The sequence below is a fragment of the Ooceraea biroi genome, chromosome 6 (assembly GCF_003672135.1).
Source record: "Ooceraea biroi isolate clonal line C1 chromosome 6, Obir_v5.4, whole genome shotgun sequence".
Classification (NCBI taxonomy): Eukaryota; Metazoa; Arthropoda; class Insecta; order Hymenoptera; family Formicidae; genus Ooceraea; species Ooceraea biroi.
Genome location: NC_039511.1, coordinates 14,720,737 through 14,742,662, shown reverse-complemented (window position 1 = coordinate 14,742,662; position 21,926 = coordinate 14,720,737). Strand labels below are relative to the sequence as shown.

The window sequence follows — 21,926 nt, the reverse complement described above, 5'->3', positions numbered from 1 at the left end:
GAATCTAACGGCAGATTGGCAGCAGAAACCGAACAGGATCCGCAGCTTTTGACAGTATTCAAATTTACACGGCTATGAATATGCGTTTTCGCTCCGCACCGCTATGCGGTGCACACGTCGAGTTCTTACTCGATGTTAAGATTTAGCCTAACAGTTATATAAGTTAATATACGCGCCTTGGCACGATAATATTAATTTTTCTAAAAATTTTTGCACTCGCGGCACAGAGGCTCCCATGGACAACGTCCATGTAGTTCACGCACGCCACGAGCAATCTGAAGTTCGAAAGCAAAATTCGGACTTCAGGTTAGAATAAATTAACAATAAGAGAGAGATTATGCAACGAACTGTCAGAAAGACACATCAAGCCAAATGTACTTTAATTTAACAAACAAACAAATGCGTTCTTTTAACAATTTATAGTGTGTTAAAAGTAAACACATGCTTTAATATATCGTAAATATGAATGGCCAAAAGCTGCAGACTCTGTTCGGTTTCCGCCGTCAATCTGCCGTCAAATGTTAACAGATCCTGCTCGGTTTCTGCCGCCAATCTGCCGTCAGAGTCTGTTAGCAGGCTCTGCTGGCAGATCGCTATCCTAATGCGGACATAACGGATGCCAATTTGCTATCAACTTCTGCAGTGATCTGTCGCCAATCTGCTGGCAGATTGCACACATTTTGCTTACTGGGAAACGACATACGTGGTTGATTATAAATATACACATGAATATGTAAAAACTGTTTTTAAATTAATAATTAATTAAATAATATGAAAGTACGCCAAGAAGTACGCAGAAGAAAAACCCAGTCCGCACTCGTCTCGCGCGCGTGACATATTTTTTCTGCGGATGGTCCGGCGCGTAGCCTAGCTAGCGCGATCGGCAATTACCCCGTTTCGCCTCGCGCAACGCGGCGCGCGAGAAATGTGTCACGCGGCTGAATATTCAAACGAGCCGAGAGTAACGAGACCCCGCGTGGACAACCGAATGAACCCGCCATCCGGTTCCTCGCATCCCCGGATCCCCGTCGTCGCAGACGCCGTCGTACGTGTATCAAGATCGGTGGGGTACGTGATCCCACCTCCTTCACGAAACTATCTCTACCTGCGCCTCTACCTATGCGAAGATCATCTTCGCATCGAGTAAAAGCCGAGAACCGAACGAGCCCGGTCACAGACAGCATCATGCGCTTGGTGAGTAAACTAAACTGCTCATTCGCTCGTCAACTTTCCCACGGTAGCTTAACTTTCTTCCGATTTCCTCGCTTCTCTCTTTCTTTCGTACTCGCGGTCGTTATCGACGTTCTTTCTCGCGATCTAGAACGAGGTGCCTCGCGGCGCCTCGTTCCGAGTGACAGTGAACTGGATGATCGATCAACGTCGATCAACGAGTGCACGCTACAATGGTCAGCGTGACGCGCGGTGTCGTATCGTTCATCTTCCCCGAGTATCGATCAATTGCAGCCGTTGATGGGAAAGTCACGTCGCGTGCGGTTCGATCCTTTCCCCTTTCCGCTTTCGTGCTCGAGCTTCACTTTTCTGCTTCTGCTTCCGCTTTAACGGAATCCCGAGGATCCGAAATCAAAAATAGTTCACGTTAGTTTGAGTAACGAAGTTGCGACGACAGTTCTGATTTTTTCTGAGCAACGTGACCGGTAATGAAAACGCGTGTGCGCCGATACTACGAGTTTCTATCCAGAAAACACTCGTGATGTGCATTTCACGGTGGCCACTTTCTTCTTCCATCGTACGTTTCGCGATTTCCAGATTCGCAACCGTACGAGTTGATCTTCCGCTCGTCGCGAAAGAAACGTACGCGTGCGTGCACTTTTCTGCTTGATAATTTCCCGTAGCTATTCAATCAGTTGCCAGTTGACCGATGTGAGTCGGTTTTCCATGCGACTTTGTCAACTAATATTTCCGACAAATATTAGCGGTTTTTTTATCGTCAGCAAATGTATTGCTGCGTAGCGGAGCGTTTTAGAGATTAATAAGTTTTTATAGAAAAAACTTTAAAAATAAACTTTTATTTCATTCTTATGGTTCCAAAATTTATGACGATATAGTTCTTCGGATTAATTTCAAAGGAAGAAAAAAGGACAAATATTAGTTTATTCTATTTTTATTTAAATTTCTAAGATAAAAAGATCATTTGCAACTAATGCAATTTATTTTCCTTCAATTTACACTTAATTTGTCCGAGTGTATTTCATCCTTGCTATTCATCGTGAAATGCTGAGACTTTACGAATTGCATTAATAAATTAACGTGAGATTCTAATCGCGAGATCGTTAATAGATCAATTTCTACTCTGCGAGATGCAACACGCAAGCGTGTTATAAGCATGTGCTTCTAACGACCTAGTTGTCATGTAGTGCGCGTGCTGTTGCATTAATTAAAGTTAGAATTGGTGGCTTCACGCTGGATTAAAACTGATGATTGTCACGCTTACGAGTTATTTTAATAACGATCAAAACCGATCGTTGTCCAAAAAGCAAAGAAAAGATCATAAAAAAAGATAGTGAAATCTTTCTCTTTCTCTCGAGTAATCGAAAGATTATTCTCGTTGCGGTCTAGATGCGATACGCGATATGTGCTCTCTCCTCGTGCAAGTTCGATTCAATGGACCAGAAAAAAGAACGACACGCATGTATGTAATACGCATATAAGTTCACTTGAAATTGGCACAAGTCGAAAGAGAGAAACTATTCATTTCAAACAATTTACTCAGAGATATTCATTTATTATATATATTTATAGATTATATCAAAAAATTGCTGTCTCTGTGCAATTTATTCTGTGCCGAGGGTATAATTATGTTCTTTTGTATTGTTGAGGGAAAAGTTCTTTTAATTTTCTAATCACCGCAACGTGTAATTTCTAATTATATTGTCGCTTGCTGAAGGAAGATTCTCTTCGAGGATCACTCGAATTGATCATTTCAAGTATCTCATCTTAATGCATGGTCATGCCGACGAAGTATTTCTGGGCAACGGCGTTCCGAGAGAAAGTAATTATTAGGGATTGATGACGCGGAGAGATGGGTGTGGATACCGTACCTGTGCTCAACGGGTTCAATGACCCTTGAAAGCAGGTGGCATCTTTTTCGAGCCACCAGGAAGAAAGTTCTTCTTTTTTTTTCTTCCACTTCAAGCAACGGGACAATCCATCCTTAAGCATGAGATAAGCCGGATCTAGTAAAACGTGTTACATGGCAGGCGATTGTTACGGCAATCGAGAATGCCGTCTTGAAGTGCACGGAATTTCTAATCGAGAATGGTGCGCACACGTAATATCAGCGTGGTCGGAGATTCCATCTGCCTTTTCGTTGAATGAGAAAGAGTTCCGGTCATTTCGTAAGACGCATCAGTGTCCGACAATCTTTGTTAAGCGAGCGTGCTGTCCATAGAGCCATCAGAAAATGTGCACTTATGCGTTGAAGACTTCCTTAATAACTGCGAGGGCAGGTTCGCGGTCCGTTGGATCTCTGATTTTTTTTTATATCGAAAGTGGAAAGCCGTGTGCTCCTTACAAACTTTTCGTTGGCATAGATCGATGCAGAATCGATTTATATATGGAAATACTTCGTTTGATCGTAACAATCCCGTTTAATTGCTCGTTCGAGATAATTTTCTTGTTTTATTATCTGTTTAGACTGTACCGGTGAAAAGAGCGTGTAAAAGTGATGGAGTAACTAGAAATTACGTTACGAAAAATTTTAAGGAGTTCTGATCGGTTTCTGATTTTAATATTATCAAAATTAATTATTTAATAATATTATTAAAATTATGTTTGTGTTTCGGACAAAAAATTATTTATAAGTAGCGAACACAAAACTACTCTTTGACAAAATGAGTTCTCTATCTCGACTTTCACTTCGAGCTCACGATATGATAGGATGTTTCGTGCGTTGCATCGCGTTTAATTGCATTCAGACCGACTGGTTCATCTTCTCTTGCCAAGTTTGCACGTTATTCAACGCCAAGGACTCGTTGTATAATCGACGTACTTGAAGCTGTCAAATCGCGCTTTCACGCATCCCTCATTATTTCCGCATTTTTGCACGTTTGAAATATATAAAATACCATTATCAATAGCAAATAGAACAATAACTTTTTGAGAAAATAAGAAAAAGTTTAAAGGCAAACTGCTACATGTTTTTCAAAATAAAGGTCGAAACGTTGTGATTGATTATTTTCTGTATTTGCCAGTTGTGGTCAATAATAAAGAAGGATTCGCTGCTTTGAGATTTTACTGGCGACATAGAGAAGTTATTTATATCTAAACCATTGTATGTATATTTGTTTCATTTTATTTCAAAGCGGCAACAATGTCAGAAACTTTCAAGGAAATTATTGATATGCATGACGGAGCAAATTATCAAATTATTAGACTCAAATAGACTCAAGCCAAAATCTCATATTTTATACATCCTATCCTTATACAGGGTGTTTCCTAAGTAAGTAGACAAACTTAAGGAGGATATTCCTTGGCTTATTTTAAGAAGAAAAGGTCATATAAACATATGTCCTAAACTGCTTTGTTTTCCAAAAAAAGTACATCACTGTTTTCGTTCACTTTTCGGATAGCGTGCTTTTGCAGTACGAGTCAACAAATTTCAACAGATCTCAGAAATCGCATAATAGATGGATGTGAAAGAATACGTAACACTCCAGGTATTTTTGAGCGTGTACGTCAATCAATGGAAAGGAGAGTCGAGGCGTGTATCATGGCTGCAGGTGGACATTTTCAGCAGTTACTGTGATGTTATTATTTTTCTTTTTAGTTACTATTTTCTTTTTGGTTACTATTGTTTTTCATTTGTTTCATTTGCAATAACACAAACTGTTCTATAATAAACGAAAATTGAACGAAAACAGTGATGTACTTTTTGTTGGAAAACAAAGCAGTTTAGGACATATGTGTATATGACCTTTTCTTCTTAAAATAAGCCAAGGAATATCCTCCTTAAGTTTGCCTACTTACTTAGGAAACACCCTGTATAGTATATTATACAATTTTTTCACTGTGAAGTAAATGTTCTCAAAGCAGGAACTGTTCTTCAAGCAAGTGCCAAGTGAATGTTAAAGGCGAAAGAGATGCGGTTAAGCATGTTACTGTTCCGATGTTGCGTCAAGTCGATTCGTAATCCGACACAAAAGTCGGGCTCGTAATTTGTAACGGTGAACTTAATGCTTGTCACGCCGGCAAAAGCTGAGCAAAGCAAGTTCACGAGCGTGCGCATCCTCGACATATTCTGTCGAGTGAAAGTGCCGCTTGCTCTCGCGGTTTCTTCTTCCTCATCTTCTACCACCTCCATGCTAACGGCGCGTCGCTGCGGGCTGGATCAACGTGACGAGTTCTCTCACGCTCTTTCCCCACTCAAATCATATGACGTATGAAGCAAACGAAGCCGATGTCAACTTTTTCTCTTCGATCAGCGTAACAGATCTCTCAAGATCATATCATTGTCACGCTGTGATTTGTACATTTTGCAACCTGCACCAGAGATCATCAGCAACATCTGCGCAACTCCATTTCCAAAGGAGTTTTCAGATTTCGCATTCCTGGCAGAATAATTCGGGAATATAATTAATAATCTCTGTCAGAGTTTGGGCTTTTACATTGATGATATCCTGATATTTTGCCTGCAGTATTTTTTGATTCCGCATCTATAATTTTAATTCAGCGACTCGCCTGTTCCGTAGGCGCGGTGAAACTCGCGATGCACTCTCCACTTTGGAAAATAACGGGTCAGAAGTTCGCGATCCGAGATTTGCCATAGTCAAATATAACTGCGATCTTTTTAACAACCGGTTTGATGGTCCGTCGTATATAGGCAACATCCGTCTTTCTCCTCGCGTTTCCGTTTTGGTAGACATGCGTATATTTATATAACTTTCCACTTTTGCGAGAGCCACCGTAGATTAACATCGCATTAATTAGCGATTCTGTAATTATGCAAAGAATTACTTAACGCGCTTGTAAATCCAATCAGTGGTGACACGTGTCAGACCGAATTCCTAGTAAATTTCGAAAGTGAAATGTCGCGGATGCACAACGAGAATCAGTTTCTGCATCCGGATCGTTATTAAGAGTCAAGACACCTGTAAGTCAGTCAATGAGTTCCTCCCATTTCTATACACTGAAGATTAATGAGAGACCATCACGAGAAGACGCTCAATTTAGAAAGTTCCCAAAGTTGACTAGCTGCTGCATGAGATATGTGTCGCGCCCTCCATTTTTACTGTCAGTGCTTTGCAAGTTTATAGCCTTGAAGAAGGAATTAACGACGGGTCGATTAACCGTCGGATGAAATTCCGCGAAAGAAGAGGATGCTCAAAATAGCTTCTTTTTATGACGCAGTTGTACGCAGCTACGTGCAACAATTTTTGTCGTATGTAAATTATCGGATAATCTACAGGCATTTAATGCGCATCCTGCGCTTTTCTTCTACGGCAAAGGTACCAACAATTATACTGGAGAATTTCACTATCGCAAGGTTCATCTGGTGTCTCTCGCGCTGTTATCTTCTCTGACAACTGGTGTAGCTTTCTTTGCAAATGTCAAAGGTGCAGCCTTTGTGTAAGGCGGTTTAGCGCCTGGCTTTTTGTTTATACACTTGAGAATGCTCAACACTCGCGAAGAATTCTCTCATTTTCTCCGATTCTCCCGGTCGACGGGGAATTATAGGTGACAGTACGTCAATAAACTCTTCTCTCGTGTCTCGTTTTATAACCAGGCGAAAACGGATCTTACTCAATGCGTATGCGAATGCAACGTACCGAAGTTCCCACTGCGGTAACTTGACGAACCGCGACCAGGATGAAAGTTCAAAGCCCGCAATTGCTTCTAGCGGTTAGCCTGTGACCTTTCCTGGGCGTTGCCGTTCGTGGCATCTAGATGAATTACGCTCTCGATTCATCTGAATAATTCCCGCACGAAAAACCGCCAGATCGTACGAGTCCTCAAAGTACCTCAAATTTGATAATAATTTGGTTTGATAACAAGTAATCAACAAGCATTGTCCGAAACGATGCCGGATAATGATAACAGTAGAGAAAGTAGCCTGCAGAACACTTAACAAGAGATAATTTAAGGTCTATTAGGAGCTTATTATATCCTGTAAAATTTTCAACTTTCCGAGAATATATTCGCGTATTCGTTTAATTATGCATACGTGCGTCTCCTCGATGATCGCCAGTTCTCATGTAATTATGTAAAACATGCAAACTATTGGTCTCCCGTTCATACGGCTCGAAAGCCGTAGATACGTGTTTACTGTGTTTTTAGGAGGAGAAAATTGCCTACGGGCTGTGAGTCTTCCATACATAACGGGATTCATTGAGATAGAGTGAACAGACAAACTTTAGCTTTCAATCTCTCTCGAATCAATACAGTGAAATCAGTCATAAATGCCCATTGAATCGCCACATTTATTGCTAGATCCTGTCAATAGTTTATCTTTTCATAAATAGTTTTATTGCGTTAGATCTTCAATTGCGATTGTAAGCTCGGTCGGCGGTTTCATTTCATCTTACAATGCATGACATTGACTTCTAATGTTGTCAAACGATGTATTCCATTTAACAAAATAATGTCTCAGTGTATCGTATTGTGACTTTACAGGTAGCCATAACAATCTTACTAGCCGTAAGCTGCTTCAGCTTGGCGAGATCTCAGACACCTGAGATCTCAGCTAAGGAACTCGAAACCGCACCGGAACCAGTAAAGCTCGATAAAAATCTGCGGCAAGCGTTGCTAAAGGCGCTGACGGATCTAGAAGCTGAATCAGCGGAGCAGCGCAAGGATGAAGATGAGAAATCGCTCATTATGACCGTCGAGAAGTCTTTCGACGACGTCGTCAAGAAAAACTTAAATAAAAACATCGGCGTAGTACCGAAGCCTTCCTTCTCATTCAACGGTTTTCCAGGAGATGAAGAGATTCCCAACGAGGATAAGTTGCAGAACTCAAGCTTCCTCGGGTCGAAACAGTACGTTGCCTCGAGTTCATCAATGATCATAGAGAAAGCTAGCCGCGACGATGCCAAAAGCTTCCACGTGCCGAACGTAATTACGCCAGACAAAAATCCGACCACTTACTCGCCCCGAACTGAGGCGGATTCGTCAGACGGTACGAGGACAGTAAAAACTTCCGCGAGTTCATCCTCGGTCAATAAAGTTGAGAGCATCACGTTGAAGCCATTCACACAGATATCGGAGAGTTTAACGCAAAGTGCCAGTAACGGTATTACGAACACTAACGCACGGGCTACGTCAAAACCTGCGTCTAGTTCGACAGTTTCGAATAACGTTACTTCGTCGCCTTCTAACGTTAATAAAGACAAATCGCCAGCAGAAGAAGTGAAAATTTTCCAGGCGCCTTTGGTGGCAGCGTTCACGGTGCAGCAAGATGAGCTGGGCGTACCGAAGAGCGTCGTGCCAATTTATAGACAATCGGGCGATGGGCAAGCTCTGACTCTCCAGGAACAGTTGGACTTCAAGCAAAGATTGCTGGAGAAGCAGCTGGCAGAACTGCAGCAGCAGCAATTTCAGCAGACTCAATTTCTCGTCAGGCAACGTCAACTCTATGAGCAGCAACTCAGGCAGAAGCAACAGCAATACTACATTCAGGAACAAGCTAGGATCAAACAGTTGGAGGAGCAATATAAGATTAAGCAACTGGAAGACCAACGACTGAAGGAGCTGGAAGAACAACGACTGAAACAGCTGGAAGAACAAAGGCTGTATCGTTTGCACCAGCACAATCGTTTCCCTTTGCAGAAGCCACCTATTTTTGAACAGACGAACGTGTTGGCGCTTCAACCGTCTCTGGAGACTGCTGTTCACCTTCAGCCGAGCCTAGTCCTGGAGGTTCCCAGCGCTGCCGCGCCACCATTATTCCGCACGAACTATCAGGAGCAACTGCGTTTCCAACAACTTCGCCAGCATCCACAACAATTGCCGCAACCGCAGCAACTACAGCAACTGCAGAAGCCGCAGCATCCGCAGCAACAGCATCAGCAACAACAGCATCAGCAGCGATTGCAACAGGCTTTCGGTTCATTTTCTACCGAGTTTCAACCGCCGGTGGCTCCCGCTGCTAGGTTCAACAGGCAAGAGACGTTCAGCGCGATTGGCAATTTCGGTTTGAACTTGGATAACAAGCAGTCGCCTCCGTCCAGAAATGCGTTCGCTTTCAACGCGCCGTCGAAGACGCCGAGCACGTTCGTCTACAATCCTTACGTGCAGTTTAGGCAAATCCCACCAAGACCACAGACGCCTGCCAACCAGATTCAACGTTTGCTCTATCAGTCGGGCGTCGTTGGTGAATTCGGCAACGTGCAGGGCCCGGGCGGCGAGGACCTAAACATCGTTTCCAAAGTGTTAGCGCTGAACGTCGGCGCGCTACCCAACAAGAACTACCAGTACACCACCAACGTTCGCGGTAAATTGGGTAGCGCGTGAGGCTCATAAGCGTATCGATGTAAGATTTGGACGAGTCGTGTAAATCACTACAGGACGATATTAGCAAGGTGAAATCAAGCTCCCTTTCCCTGTCTCTCTCTCTCTCTCTCTCTCTTTCAGTTTCTCTCTTCCCTTTGCCTCTTTCTTTCTTTCTTTCTTTATCCGTTGATTCAATACACTTCCTATTACTTTTCAACTGCCAACGTTGCGGCACTGATACACTCAAATAGACGTACATATACAGGGTGTCCCGGGTTTTAACCGACAAACTGCGGGAGCATATTCTACCAGTGGAAATAAGAAAAAATTCTTATATCGAGTTTACTTAGAAATGCTTTATTACAAAGTTATAAACCAATATTGAAAAGAAATATGAGATAAGTAACAACGGATTTTTTCACAAAAATAAAAATTATCTACGCAATGATTTAGTGACGCGTTTCAAAATGTTGTCCTTGCACATCGATACAAGCTAGACATCGACGTAGTACAGAATTTGTTACGGTACGACATTCCTGAAAATTTTGTTGCATCTCAGTAACTGAATTAGTAATTCGTTGCTTTAAATCTTCAAGCGAGATTACTTCTGTACTGTAAACTTTATTTTTTAAAGTTGCCCATAAATAAAAATCAAGAGGCGTTAAATCGGGCGATCTTGGAGGCCAGAAAACCGGTCCTCCTCGACCAATCCACCTATGAGCATAATGTTCATCTAACCAGTTTCTAACTTGTCTAGCATAGTGCGATGGACAACCGTCTAACTGTATCCAGCTGTTTTGGCGAAGATTTAAGATTCTTTCCGAGCGTCGTCGGTGTCTTAGAGCTGAACGAACATCATCATATTCATTCATAGTAGAATATGCTCCCGCAGTTTGTCGGTTAAAACCCGGGACACCCTGTATATATTATAATGACGAAATCCGCGGTGATGTACAGCAACGAGAAGCAGTTGTTCGCAATTCGCGAGAGAACACGAGGGAACACGGGATTACTCGGCAAGTTCAATAGTACGCGACCCATGATGATGATGATGATAATAATCTTGAATACCAGCACTCGAGTGAAATCGAATCGTCGCAATTGCACTTGATGGATCACGTTCGTGAAATTTTATTCCTCTTCGCTTGTCCCAGTAGCCGATACGCGTGGGAGAGTCGTGGTGCAGTAGCACTTCAGGGGGCATCGGTATATCACGAGGAAGCCGCTCTTTCTTAACGAGCATAATCATATTAATTACGATGTACCTTAAACAAGGGACTTGTCGGTGGTAACGGGCTGCCCGGAATTACGCGAGTTCACATCCAGTTGCAACATAGGCGCTGTACATAACTGTGCGACTTCAGCTCGACTTCCTCCTTATCTCTTTTGTCTGTACACTTTCCTCTTCCACTTTTTTGATACAGCGTTCACGATGGGCAGCCGCCAGCTTCGTGATCGTAAAGGAACACGCTCAATGGCAAAGAAGCACATAATTATAAAACATAACGTAAAACCTCAATAACCATAGCAATAAGTGTACGTTAACGAGACCAATTATAGACCGTATGGTTCAATCAAGGGAGGCGAGAATGTCGCCAGGCTCACACCGTAGTTACATGCTATTTTACAACCTATTTGGATATTCGATTACGATCATCTTGGAAAAGGTGACTTTCCCGGCAATTATTTTCTCAGAAAAGGTGACTCGTAAATCCGCAAAATTGCCTCACTAAATTAGTCGCGAATCTTCATGTATCTCTTAATGTCAAAACAATAATACGCTTAAGAGGAAGAATTATTTATATTATTATTCAAAATAAAGAATAGACTAGATTTATCCGTCTGCCTGTATACTTAATCATTTTTCCACTTGCAGATTCGATTTTCGTCGGAAAGCGTCGGAAATCCCGATTTGTCAAAGACCAAAAGCCTGCTTGCCCGGTTAGCGAGTTTATGACTTATATAGCTTATTGTCTATATTGTTATATTCGAGTTAGTCTTAACACGGAGGGGTCACTTGGGGGAATCGGAGGTCTCACGAAGTCGTGCATCAAGCCGCGCATTGAGATTGAAAACGCTTCTTCAACTGTAAATAAACTTTCCCCGGCGGTATCACACAATACCGGCGGGGAAGCCACCGACGCGAAAGACATCTCACGTGTATATACGTGTATGTCCTCAATTTCACAAAACGTTTGGCACGGATTCGTGATTTCTCCGGCGGGCGGTTCGACGAATCTCCTGGAACATCGACGGCTCTCTTGTTCTTTGCGAAAAATTATCTCAATTAAATTCGTTATTACGTCAAATTTGCAAGGGATATCCGACGCTTTTATTACGATTAAGTTTATTTTAACTATAAATTACATACTCGTCCTAAATGCATTTATTCATACGGAGAATGCACCTTTTGCCGCGTTCTTTTTTTTATGATACGTCTTCTACGTAATATGTATTATTTGCGATGATATTGTAACAATTCTCGCGACGCTGTTTAAATATAATGCGCAGACAGAGGAATTCTCTGCGCGCGTGTAACTGTTTGGATTCTCTTTCTATTCTTGCGAAGCTTTGTCGCGAAACTAAAATCGATGTGGGTACGATGCACTCTTGGCGAGAGCGAGTGCGTAAGCGAAAGTTGACGACGATCTGTTCATAAATCCTTTACGAGCGCTAACTTGAGACTTGCGCGACTGAGTATAACATTAAAATAAAATAAAATATAAATAGTGATAGATATATATATATATATATATAATCGATGCATTTCGCTTATAATTTATCTGACGCTGCATTGTACGAATCTTGTAAAAATGTTAATAAACTAATTTGTTTATAAAACACGCACCTTTCGCAAATTGTCTTGCGTGTAATACTGTGTTAGGAACATGTCATCAGAGTACTCTGACAGAGCATGTCATCGCAGCTAATGTCATCACGTTAATACGAGTTTGAAGGAAATTTAAAGGACTTTATTTATTCTTCCACTGAATTTTATTACATAAAACTTTTAGTTTAGTGTAGTGTAATATTGTAAATTTTATTCAATCAAATCCGAAGATTAACTGAATAAATGGAAAATTATGTTTTTATAAATTTATACATTATACGTTAATAATATTCGAATTAATAATATAATGTATTTAAATCTTCCCGCGAGTGAGAACAGTCATGATGCACGAATATGTAGACATGACGCGCATGGCTCAAATATGTCAGAATTGACGCACTTCATGGCTAGTGGCGCGGAATATGCGCAATGCGGAATTGGCGGTACGCTCGTGATTGGTATACGGTGCATATCGGTGTAGATTCTCACACACTGACGTGAGCGTCGTTCGTTCACGAGTTAGTTTAAAAATGACGGAAGAGAAAATTGGTTCGCTAGAAGAAGAGGCTTTAAAGAGGAAAGAGCGACTCCAAGCTCTCAAAAGGAAGAATGAAGGCAGTAAACAAGGAGAGAACAAGAATGATACGACCGAAAATTTACCGAAGTAAATTTCTGGTGGTATAGGTTTTAATCCGACCTCGACTAACCTCAAATTGTCACTGTAATTGTCAAAAGTCTCGCGTTTTCAGGCCAAAATTCCGAAGTTACAAGCCACAGGATGAAAGTTTGAAGAATAATATAATAGAGGATGCGAAACCCGGTGATGTAGAAGCCGTAGTTAAAGAACAGTTGGATACAGCGGGCAGCAAAGTGGTTATCGAGGAACTAGTAAGTCACATGGTGTCTCGTAAGATTTGTCGACTTTTACTTATGGATGACAGAAATTGGTATTTTTGATATTTTTATATTAAAAGAAATTAACAGTATACAATTATTTAAAGAATTTTTATAAATTATAGATACTTTATTGAAAAATATTTCTATATGAAATAATTATTATATTATTTGCTCATTGTGTCTGTCACATTGTTATAATTCTTTGCGATTTTTATGTATATTATTTTTATAACAATTATATTCGTTGCTTATGTAGGATATCAGTAATTTAGCGCCTAGAAAACCAGATTGGGATCTAAAGCGAGATATCGCCAAAAGATTAGAAATATTAGAAAGGAAAACGCAAAAAGCAATAGCGGAAGAAGTGAGAGCGCGTATCAAAGGGGGCGAGCAAAATCTAGCAGCTTATGTAAATGAACCCAATAAAGTGTAGAAATATTGTTATCAGTGATAGATTTATTTTGTAATAAATGATATATCTGGTTTTATAGAATATATCTCCAATAATGATCAGTGCATTTACTTATAACTTTTCATTACACTTCGCTATAGCATGCAGCTTCGAATGCGTGGTAAATTACTCAATGATAAATTATACATAATCTCCACGTACAAGAAGTAATATTTTAATTGTGTATGTTTGATTTACAACATTATATTTAAAATTATGAAGTATACATGATACTCAATATTCAAGAATAATTTACTGCTAAAAGTCATCAGTGCATATTCTTATTAATTACAAACGTTAAATTGATTATTGTGCTTTAAAGATTATTCACGATCACGAGAATTCGCTTTGGGACATCCACTCAATTAAATCTTTTAATCCGTGGATAGCATAATATATTAAAATTCGACTTTTTCCTTTTTTTAGTAGCATTTATTCGCAGTATACATACACACGCATATACGCACGATGCGCACGCACACACACAACACACGCATGCATTTAAAAATAGGATAACGATGCAAAAATGCTATTGACTAGAATATCTTGTACCAACGTCGTTACATAGCAAATAAGACGACTGCAAAAAGAATTCCCAATGCGATAATCGAACACGGCATTTTAATACTGTGCTGTCCGGAATGTTCATGAGATGGATCGTTATCGTTCTTCAACACTTCATTCTGCTCCTTCGGAATGTTGTGGAAAACTATTCGATCCTCTAGTGGCTGCACTGGCCGAAAATTGTGAGTCAGTTTGTTGCCCTCGGGAGTTCGTAAATCGCGAAAAGCAGCCAACTGAAATCAAATAGGACAACCGGATTAAATCAAAATAAGTAGAATTCTATAAATTAAATTGGCAATTACATATGCATATTATAAGTAAATGTATAGAGATACATCGTATATATCGCAAGTTAGGTAAGAGAGAACCCCTGCCAGGAAGAAAAAAAGGGAAAAATGACTAAAATCATTAATTTATGAATAATATAATAACAATGACACGTGACACGATATTAGAATATGTGAAGATACCTGCTCGTGCGATAGCTGCTGGTGAGTTTTAAAGTCAATCCAGGTAACAATTTCGAGACAAGGTGGAGTAGTCAACGAGCCGTTGTACGTGAAATAATTTTGCATAGTCGTAATATCTGGTACAAGTAATCTCTCTAGTAACAGTGGTTCTTTCAATGTTTTCTCCTTGCCTACTGCTTCTACGTCAGGTAGCACTTCTATGATAGACTCGTATACCGGATTTGGCTTAGGGTTTACCTGCGCAATTTGATTATAAATAAAATGTTAATGCGGAAAGTGGAGTTATCCTGAAAAGTTCTTATAGCGAAAGTTATACAATAAGAAAAAAAAATTAATATGTGCATAAGAGATAAAACGAAATAGCTTGAAAAACGTCTCGACGTAATATTTTACCTCGTATAAGTATGCTAGAACAGTCAGACCGTCATGATGCTTGAGAGCTTCGTCCATCGACTTGTAATCCTCCTTGTAAAACACGGCGTGCATCTCCATCGGGAATGAGTGATTGTTGATTAAATCCTCAGATCCCTCGCGATCATTCTCACCCCAATGAAAGTGCAACTGCTCAAACACGTAGATATTGTTTCCCAATGGTCCCCCGTATAACGTGGCCGCTTTGGATTCGTTGGTTTTCAGCATAACTGTAAGTAGCAGCAAGAAAAGAGGAGTTGTGACGTGCAATTATCGCGATATGAACTTCTTAGATTGTATTCTTTTTTATGTAACGTAACATACGTGGATACTATGTATTAAAGGAAGATATCTTCCTGGATCTAAAAGATCAATTACATAATGTAGCTCGATTATGTGTTTTCATGCTTAATGCCGAGATTAATATGTGGAAACTTTGTATCGTTTTTTATCGTTTTACAATCTTTTTTTTATTTAGCATTCGTCCATTTTATCGCGGTTTAGTTGGAGAAGATGGTAATTATAATCACGGTGCAGTTTTTTCCTTATTTTACTCCGGTTATACCGAGAAGAGACTTTTTTCTAATCCGGTGCGAACGCAACAAGTTTTTCAACGAAATGTGGAAACAATATACATCAAAAAAACTAGCTTCTATGATACGACTGCACAAGTAGCGAATCTAATGTCCCTCAGCGTGCCGAATGCAGGACCGTGAAATTCTCACCCGTGTGACCGTTATTTGTTACGAAGGACGAGCACGGATTGTCAATGCCGACTAATTTCAATGACGGCAAGCTGATATTCTTGACATTGTGCTCTTCTATATTAATGGGTGATTGATGTTTCCCAATGCATGTGTTGTAACTATCACCCCAATGCGACGGACCTGCAATGCAAAGAATAAGACGACAAATTAGCTTCGTCTTGAAGTACATACCATTGAATCTTGAATTAATGAAGCTTCTAAGACTAAGCTTACCGTGATTTCCCTCATAGCCGTAATCTTCACCAAGACAGCAACCTGAAAAGAAATATTATTAACTTTTACAGACTGTATATATCTAGAAAAGCATTTTAATTTAGTTGCATAATGATTAAAAGTCTGAATTTGCATTCAGGTGTCGAGATTGTGTCTTAGGTTTGAATATTAAGATTGTTCATTATATTTATTAATAAAACAAATATTTTCTCTTGTAATTTCGATTTTCAATAAACCAGTAAAAAGAACAAGTTAACATTTATAATAAACGTATTTATCACGTCTTTTGCACATCCTTTAAGTAATGGACTTTCTAACGAACCGGCTATCAAATGCGCGAGAACGTTCCCGCGAAAGGTAAAGGTGCGTTTTAAGTTTTCCGTTCTGGAAGACAATCGGTTGTTTCCGCGCGCAGTTATTACGTGTCAGAATGCTCCTTGATTATCTCCTAACGAGTGCACGAGCACGATTCTTTCCTGTCAGTACCTATCCGGCAGGTAATCGTCGTGTTGTTTAAAATTCTCTGAGCAGATGCTCGGCACATGCTGCAAGTGCCGGCTTATTCAAGAATCACTTTCGTTTTGGCCCAAATGACCGCGCGACACGTCAACGTCAACGTGACACCGTCAAGGAATCCTTGGCTGATTTAAAACGATTATCTTCAGAATGACGAGCATCCTCGGTGTCCTTCCGTTATGCAAAATCTTTATTGTTACGCGATTACGTGAGACGCGTATAGAAAATGCTACTCGGAAGCAACTAACTAACGATAAATAAAATTTCGACTGAACATCGTTATGTGTGGTCATTTGGTGGAAGCATTATCTACTCATGTTAATGGCAACCGCTACTGATTACAAAAAAGCTATTTTCAAGATATTTACATGTATACGGAACTATGCGGCAAAGAGTTGATGCAAGGAAAAGAAAAGAATTGTCGATATACCTGTTTAATCGCTAATTGATTCTTGTAAGAACGGGCTGACCGCTTTAATAGTAGATAATAAAATGTATTTAGCTCTGATAAAAGATAAATGATAGAGTCACATAACGTGATTTATTACTTGTATAATAAAATTGCATAGATTGGTATCATGCGGTGTCATGCGAAATGTCAGTTATATTTGCGACATTATATCTGCATTGCAGAACTATGCGAACTGCGTTCTACTTGTTTTATTATCCCGATTGTTTTTTAAAATTGGATATACGGTTTCTTCAATATTAGATGATCATGTGAATATTAATCGGTCCAGCTATTCCTGTCGAATCGTTTTATTATGCGAATAGTCTTTTGTAGATCAATAAAACAAATCTTTCATTAATTCTGTCAATCTATCAAACATCATTTCTTGAAGGGGACAGCTACATGTCGCCATAAATTTGCATTCCTAATAATTTATATGGATTATGCTGACAGTCACCGTACGAAGCGTGCTCATTTAACGACGTAATTTGATAATCGCCAGAAATCATACGACCCTCGTGCTCTAAGTATTTTCCTTAATTACGATTGATTACTCTTAAAGACGACGTAACATGTTAAAGATAGACAAGAATGATGCATGTATTTCGACCCATATACCGACTAACGCACACGCATAAACACCGATGCCATATAAAATGATAATGCTATAAATGCCCAGGCGTATCGCGATTTTTATCAGCCAATTTACCAAGAAAAAGAGGCATTAAAGCGATTAATAAGCCCAATTCGCGCTTCACATAATGAATTGCAAAAAATCTTTGTCGATATTTTCTGCATAATTTGGTAATTTGCAAATGATTGCACTTTCGTAATTGTTTCTTTGACTACCGTAATATTTCAAGCTCTTGTAAACGCGCGCGCGCGTGTGTAATAGATTCAAAGATAGCAATGTAAGATCTTGAAACTAGAATTTTGTGATTCCAAACGCGTATTTTAAAACAGTTTGTCTCAGTAGACAATTGTTGGTATATCTCTGTTTGAAATGGAAATGTGAGATTTTTATATTTCACATGTATAATATATGTGAATACTTAGATATGTAATAGATATACATCTATACATATTTCTCGTGCTTTAATGGAATCATCTATCTGATACGTATTTGCGAAAGATTCATCGCATATTATTTTATATTATCAATATTCATATTACTTTTATTTGATCTCATATTTCTATCTCTATTTTTTGAAATAAAATTTGTACAAAGCTGGAATCAGGTATAGGAAACGTGATCTTCTTAATGTTTTGGAAAACATGGATATCAGTGATGCCAGAAATCCATTGGAAATAAGTAATAATAATAACGATCAACATTTATTATTGTGAATTCTTAGATATTACAGAATAAACATTGGCAGTTGCTTCTCATGTTTTTGTTTATTTTGATAAATTTTTAATTCTGATTTAATAATCTGAGTAAATTAAATGTTAAAATTTCATTTACGACACAACGAATAAGACATCAATGATTTGTATGATTTATACATAATGCCATATCTAGTTTTCTTTGAAATGTGACAGTTCTAATCATAATAATCATTCAATATCAAAATAATTTTTAGAAACGTCAGATATTATCGTAATTTATTTTTAAAGTCAATTATTACAAACTCTAACGTTCCATTTCTCTTAATATGTAAATATTTAAATATTTATAATATAAAAATCTCATTAATATGTAAATATATAAATAAAAATTGCAAAAATATATGAATTAACAACAACAAGTAAGTAATATTTTCTTCCTAAGTTTTGAACAAGTAAGTAATATTTTCTTTCTAATCTCAAAGGAATATTTATTATGGCATTTTAAAAGGAGAGCAGTTTTGAGAGATATACCAAAAATTGTCTCATAATATTCAGAAAAACTGTTTTAAAATAACTACTAAATATTCAAGTGCGAACTCACCCGAGAAAAGAAGAAGAAGAAGGCAAGCAATCGAGAATATCATAATCGTTCACCCCGTTACACTGTAAAATTTCGCAGCACAACTTGCCAAGTTATCGAGGGAACAATCAACAATCGCGACTGCTCTCTTACAGCCGGTGATAGACTGAGTGCTGCCAGTTCGGTCGACCATGTTAAATAAGAGTCCAGCGCTTCTATTTTGCGGCGTGTGATTGACTTTACACGACTGCGTCGACAGCAGGGTGGGATGAACGATTTGTCTCATGGCGTGCAGATTTAATGTTGCGAATAATTATTTCAAGATACAATTACGAGATGAAAGAACGAGATGGGCGAATTAAAAATCATTGCCAACATTGACAACACGCGTTGACAATTCTTGATTATTGAACTAACAAATCGAAAGCTGATGGTAAAATGTTGAAACGTTTTTAGAATTTTTATTAACTTTTTATGTAATTGTCATGTACTTAAACTATTGTCACAATCATATGATTGTTCTTACATATTCTTTGCTTTTCGTAGAGGTTCCCAATGTTAATCAAATATTAATTCTACATACACTGATGAATCATTTTTCTTTAACGTAGGAAAATTGAGAAAAAAAATTGATAAATATTGGAGTCCAAAATTTGTAATTTAGTAATTAACTATACAAACTACTACAACTAGTTTGTATATTTTTACTGACAATGTTTTATATTTTTTATGCTATGTCGAGTGCATTACTTTGCATATTTATTGATGACGATTATTATGATATTCAATATTTAGCGATTCGTTTGACTTTAATACAAACGGAAGTTTCAAGATTATATTCAGTGATGAGTGATATGTAACTTTGTGGTATTCTTCTACCACTTTTCGATATTTCAACTTCCGTCTGGCAATTCTTTGTGGTTTTCTGCAACGACTGTAATCCACGGCAAATTCGTTACACAATTCACAATCTCATTTTCCAAATTGGCTATTGGAAGATTAATAACATCCTGTTTTTACCATCAATATGAAATGCATAGAATGATGTTTTCATCAAATTTTATCAATGATGAACTGATTACTAAATGTTGCATAATGCATATTCAGCAATGCAGTAATATGGCGTGTAAATTAACATCAGATATAAAATATTAATTCTTCTTAACACTATATACGATTATTGTTTTGAATTTTATTTAGATCTCTCAAAAGCTGCTTATATTTTTAAGAATATCCCGTTACGTTGTGACCAAATTTTATTCTTTTTTTTAAGAAAACGAAATAACGCACGGAGGTCGATGTGTAACATAGCGCTAACAACAGGAATTTCATTAGAACCGGCAGGCAACGCGTTCGATTTCGTAAGTGTTCCGCAATCGACATGGTAAATGTTACCTATAGAAATCTGCGAAGTAATACCTGGAAAAAACGGAAGCAAGGACGGATTATTGTTCAATGAAGCTAGCGCTTTCATGGCAAGATATAATGCCAGAATGAAAGGCGAAATTTTTGCAGTTTTCATTACATTGCAATACTTATACCAAAAATAACGCGTTCGTATCTTCAACAGTATAAGCATATTTTATTAACATTGTAACACGATGATGTAAGTAAACATAGTCGATCGATAATGCGCAAATTAAGAAGTCGTTTATATCTTTCAATATTCAATATTCTTTCAAAATAACTACTATATTTTCGAAATTTCTTTTGTTAATAACTTTTTAACAAACAACGAGCGAAGGGTGAAACCTAGTGCGGGTTATTCAGGAAGGCGACCTTTGTAATACATGTCAAACTCAAGTCCTTGCTTCGCGTGGACAGCTGAAAATTCGTGCAGAATTATTAAACTTCTTTTGTTAATAACTTTTTAATGAACAACGAGCGACGGCTAAAACCTCTTCAAGGTCACTCAGGAGGGTGACCTTGGCAACATATGTCAAGGTCAAGGTCATCGGAGGTTGGTCCGTTAAAGTACATAATTACCATTTTTTCTAATCAATTTTATATTCATCATATTATACATGCAGAATAAGACTAAACAAATGAATAGCTTGCAACTGATTAAGTCGATACACATCGATGCACACATGTAGTGTATGCACATGCAATCATAAACTACCACGCTTGTTAGGAAACTGCATTAACGTCAGGACGAATTATCGTCGCATTCAGTAAAATTTTGGAAAATTAGCGCAATTTTTCACGCTGAACAATACGACGTTAGTAAATGATGAAGGCGTAATGTTACCGCTCGGCTATTGTTTGTCGATTACACAACGGCAGAATCGAGATAACAATCCGGTAGCTAATGGGTTCAATATAGCTTGTAATTTCTGGTCATTTGCTCGCATATCATCAACCATGTGATATATTTTTATATTGCAATAGTTTTTTAAATTTGAATTCAATAAAAACTTCTATTAATCATTAAAATTGCTTACGATTTTGTTCTTCGTTGTTTTTCACACTTACAAAGTAATTTCATGTTATATTTTGAATTGCAAATTAAAAAAAAAAACAAATTAAAATTTGAAAACTAGTAATAATCTCTATAAATAATAATTTATTGTGCTGTACATATGGGAAAGTGTTACTTTCATAATCAGATTTTTAATTATTTAGCAAACTTTGATAAACCGTTTAAATCTCATGTATCGGTTCTATTAACAAATTAACAAATATAAAAAAAGCTACAAAATATTACAAACGGAACAACTGCCGCAAGTACCTTCTTCATTACCTCAGAATTGTTCACGACGAGATAAGTATTGTAATACTTCTATCAGGCTGGAGTTTATACCGCCATGTGAAATTAGCGGCAATTCATTTAAGCCACATAGTGATTTTCTCGCAATTATCGCGCACGTACAGCAATCGAGGAATTCCCTATGGCGCGCGGCTACGTTCAGGCGGCTTCGGGTCGCTAGGGTTCGCGGACTGGTAAGCGGGCACGGTGACCAATCAGAAGGCGCACGCGTGCGGTCGTGTCGCACGCTC

The 21,926-nt window shown here is 38.5% G+C and overlaps 3 protein-coding genes across 6 annotated transcripts; 2 read left to right on the top strand and 1 right to left on the bottom strand.

Annotated features, from left to right (window-relative positions):
- Positions 1-772: 772 nt before the first annotated feature.
- On the top strand, positions 773-9,767 carry LOC113562159 (transcription factor SPT20 homolog). Its single transcript, XM_026970565.1, has 2 exons — positions 773-1,194; positions 7,630-9,767. The coding sequence occupies exons 1-2, from the start codon at positions 1,120-1,122 to the stop codon at positions 9,466-9,468; spliced, it is 1,914 nt and encodes a 637-aa protein (XP_026826366.1). The 5' UTR covers positions 773-1,119; the 3' UTR covers positions 9,469-9,767.
- Positions 9,768-12,749: 2,982 nt separating this feature from the next.
- On the top strand, positions 12,750-13,671 carry LOC105285894 (coiled-coil domain-containing protein 12). The gene is made up of 3 exons (XM_011350434.3): positions 12,750-12,941; positions 13,027-13,165; positions 13,431-13,671. Exons 1-3 carry the CDS (start codon positions 12,808-12,810, stop codon positions 13,605-13,607), a joined length of 450 nt encoding a protein of 149 aa, XP_011348736.2. The 5' UTR covers positions 12,750-12,807; the 3' UTR covers positions 13,608-13,671.
- A 105-nt stretch (positions 13,672-13,776) lies between these two features.
- Positions 13,777-19,114, bottom strand: LOC105285895 (carbonic anhydrase 2). 4 transcript variants are annotated; one of them, XM_011350438.3, is made up of 6 exons: positions 18,948-19,112; positions 16,051-16,092; positions 15,796-15,957; positions 15,053-15,300; positions 14,660-14,896; positions 13,777-14,422 (listed from the first exon to the last, which is right to left on the bottom strand). In XM_011350438.3, the coding sequence occupies exons 1-6, from the start codon at positions 18,988-18,990 to the stop codon at positions 14,186-14,188; spliced, it is 969 nt and encodes a 322-aa protein (XP_011348740.2). In that variant the 5' UTR covers positions 18,991-19,112; the 3' UTR covers positions 13,777-14,185. The 4 variants fall into 4 exon arrangements, with proteins under 4 accessions (XP_011348740.2, XP_011348739.2, XP_011348738.2 ...); XM_011350437.3 differs by lacking the exon at positions 18,948-19,112 and adding an exon at positions 16,537-18,157; XM_011350436.3 differs by having other exon boundaries at positions 15,796-16,092; positions 18,948-19,114.
- Positions 19,115-21,926: the final 2,812 nt, after the last annotated feature.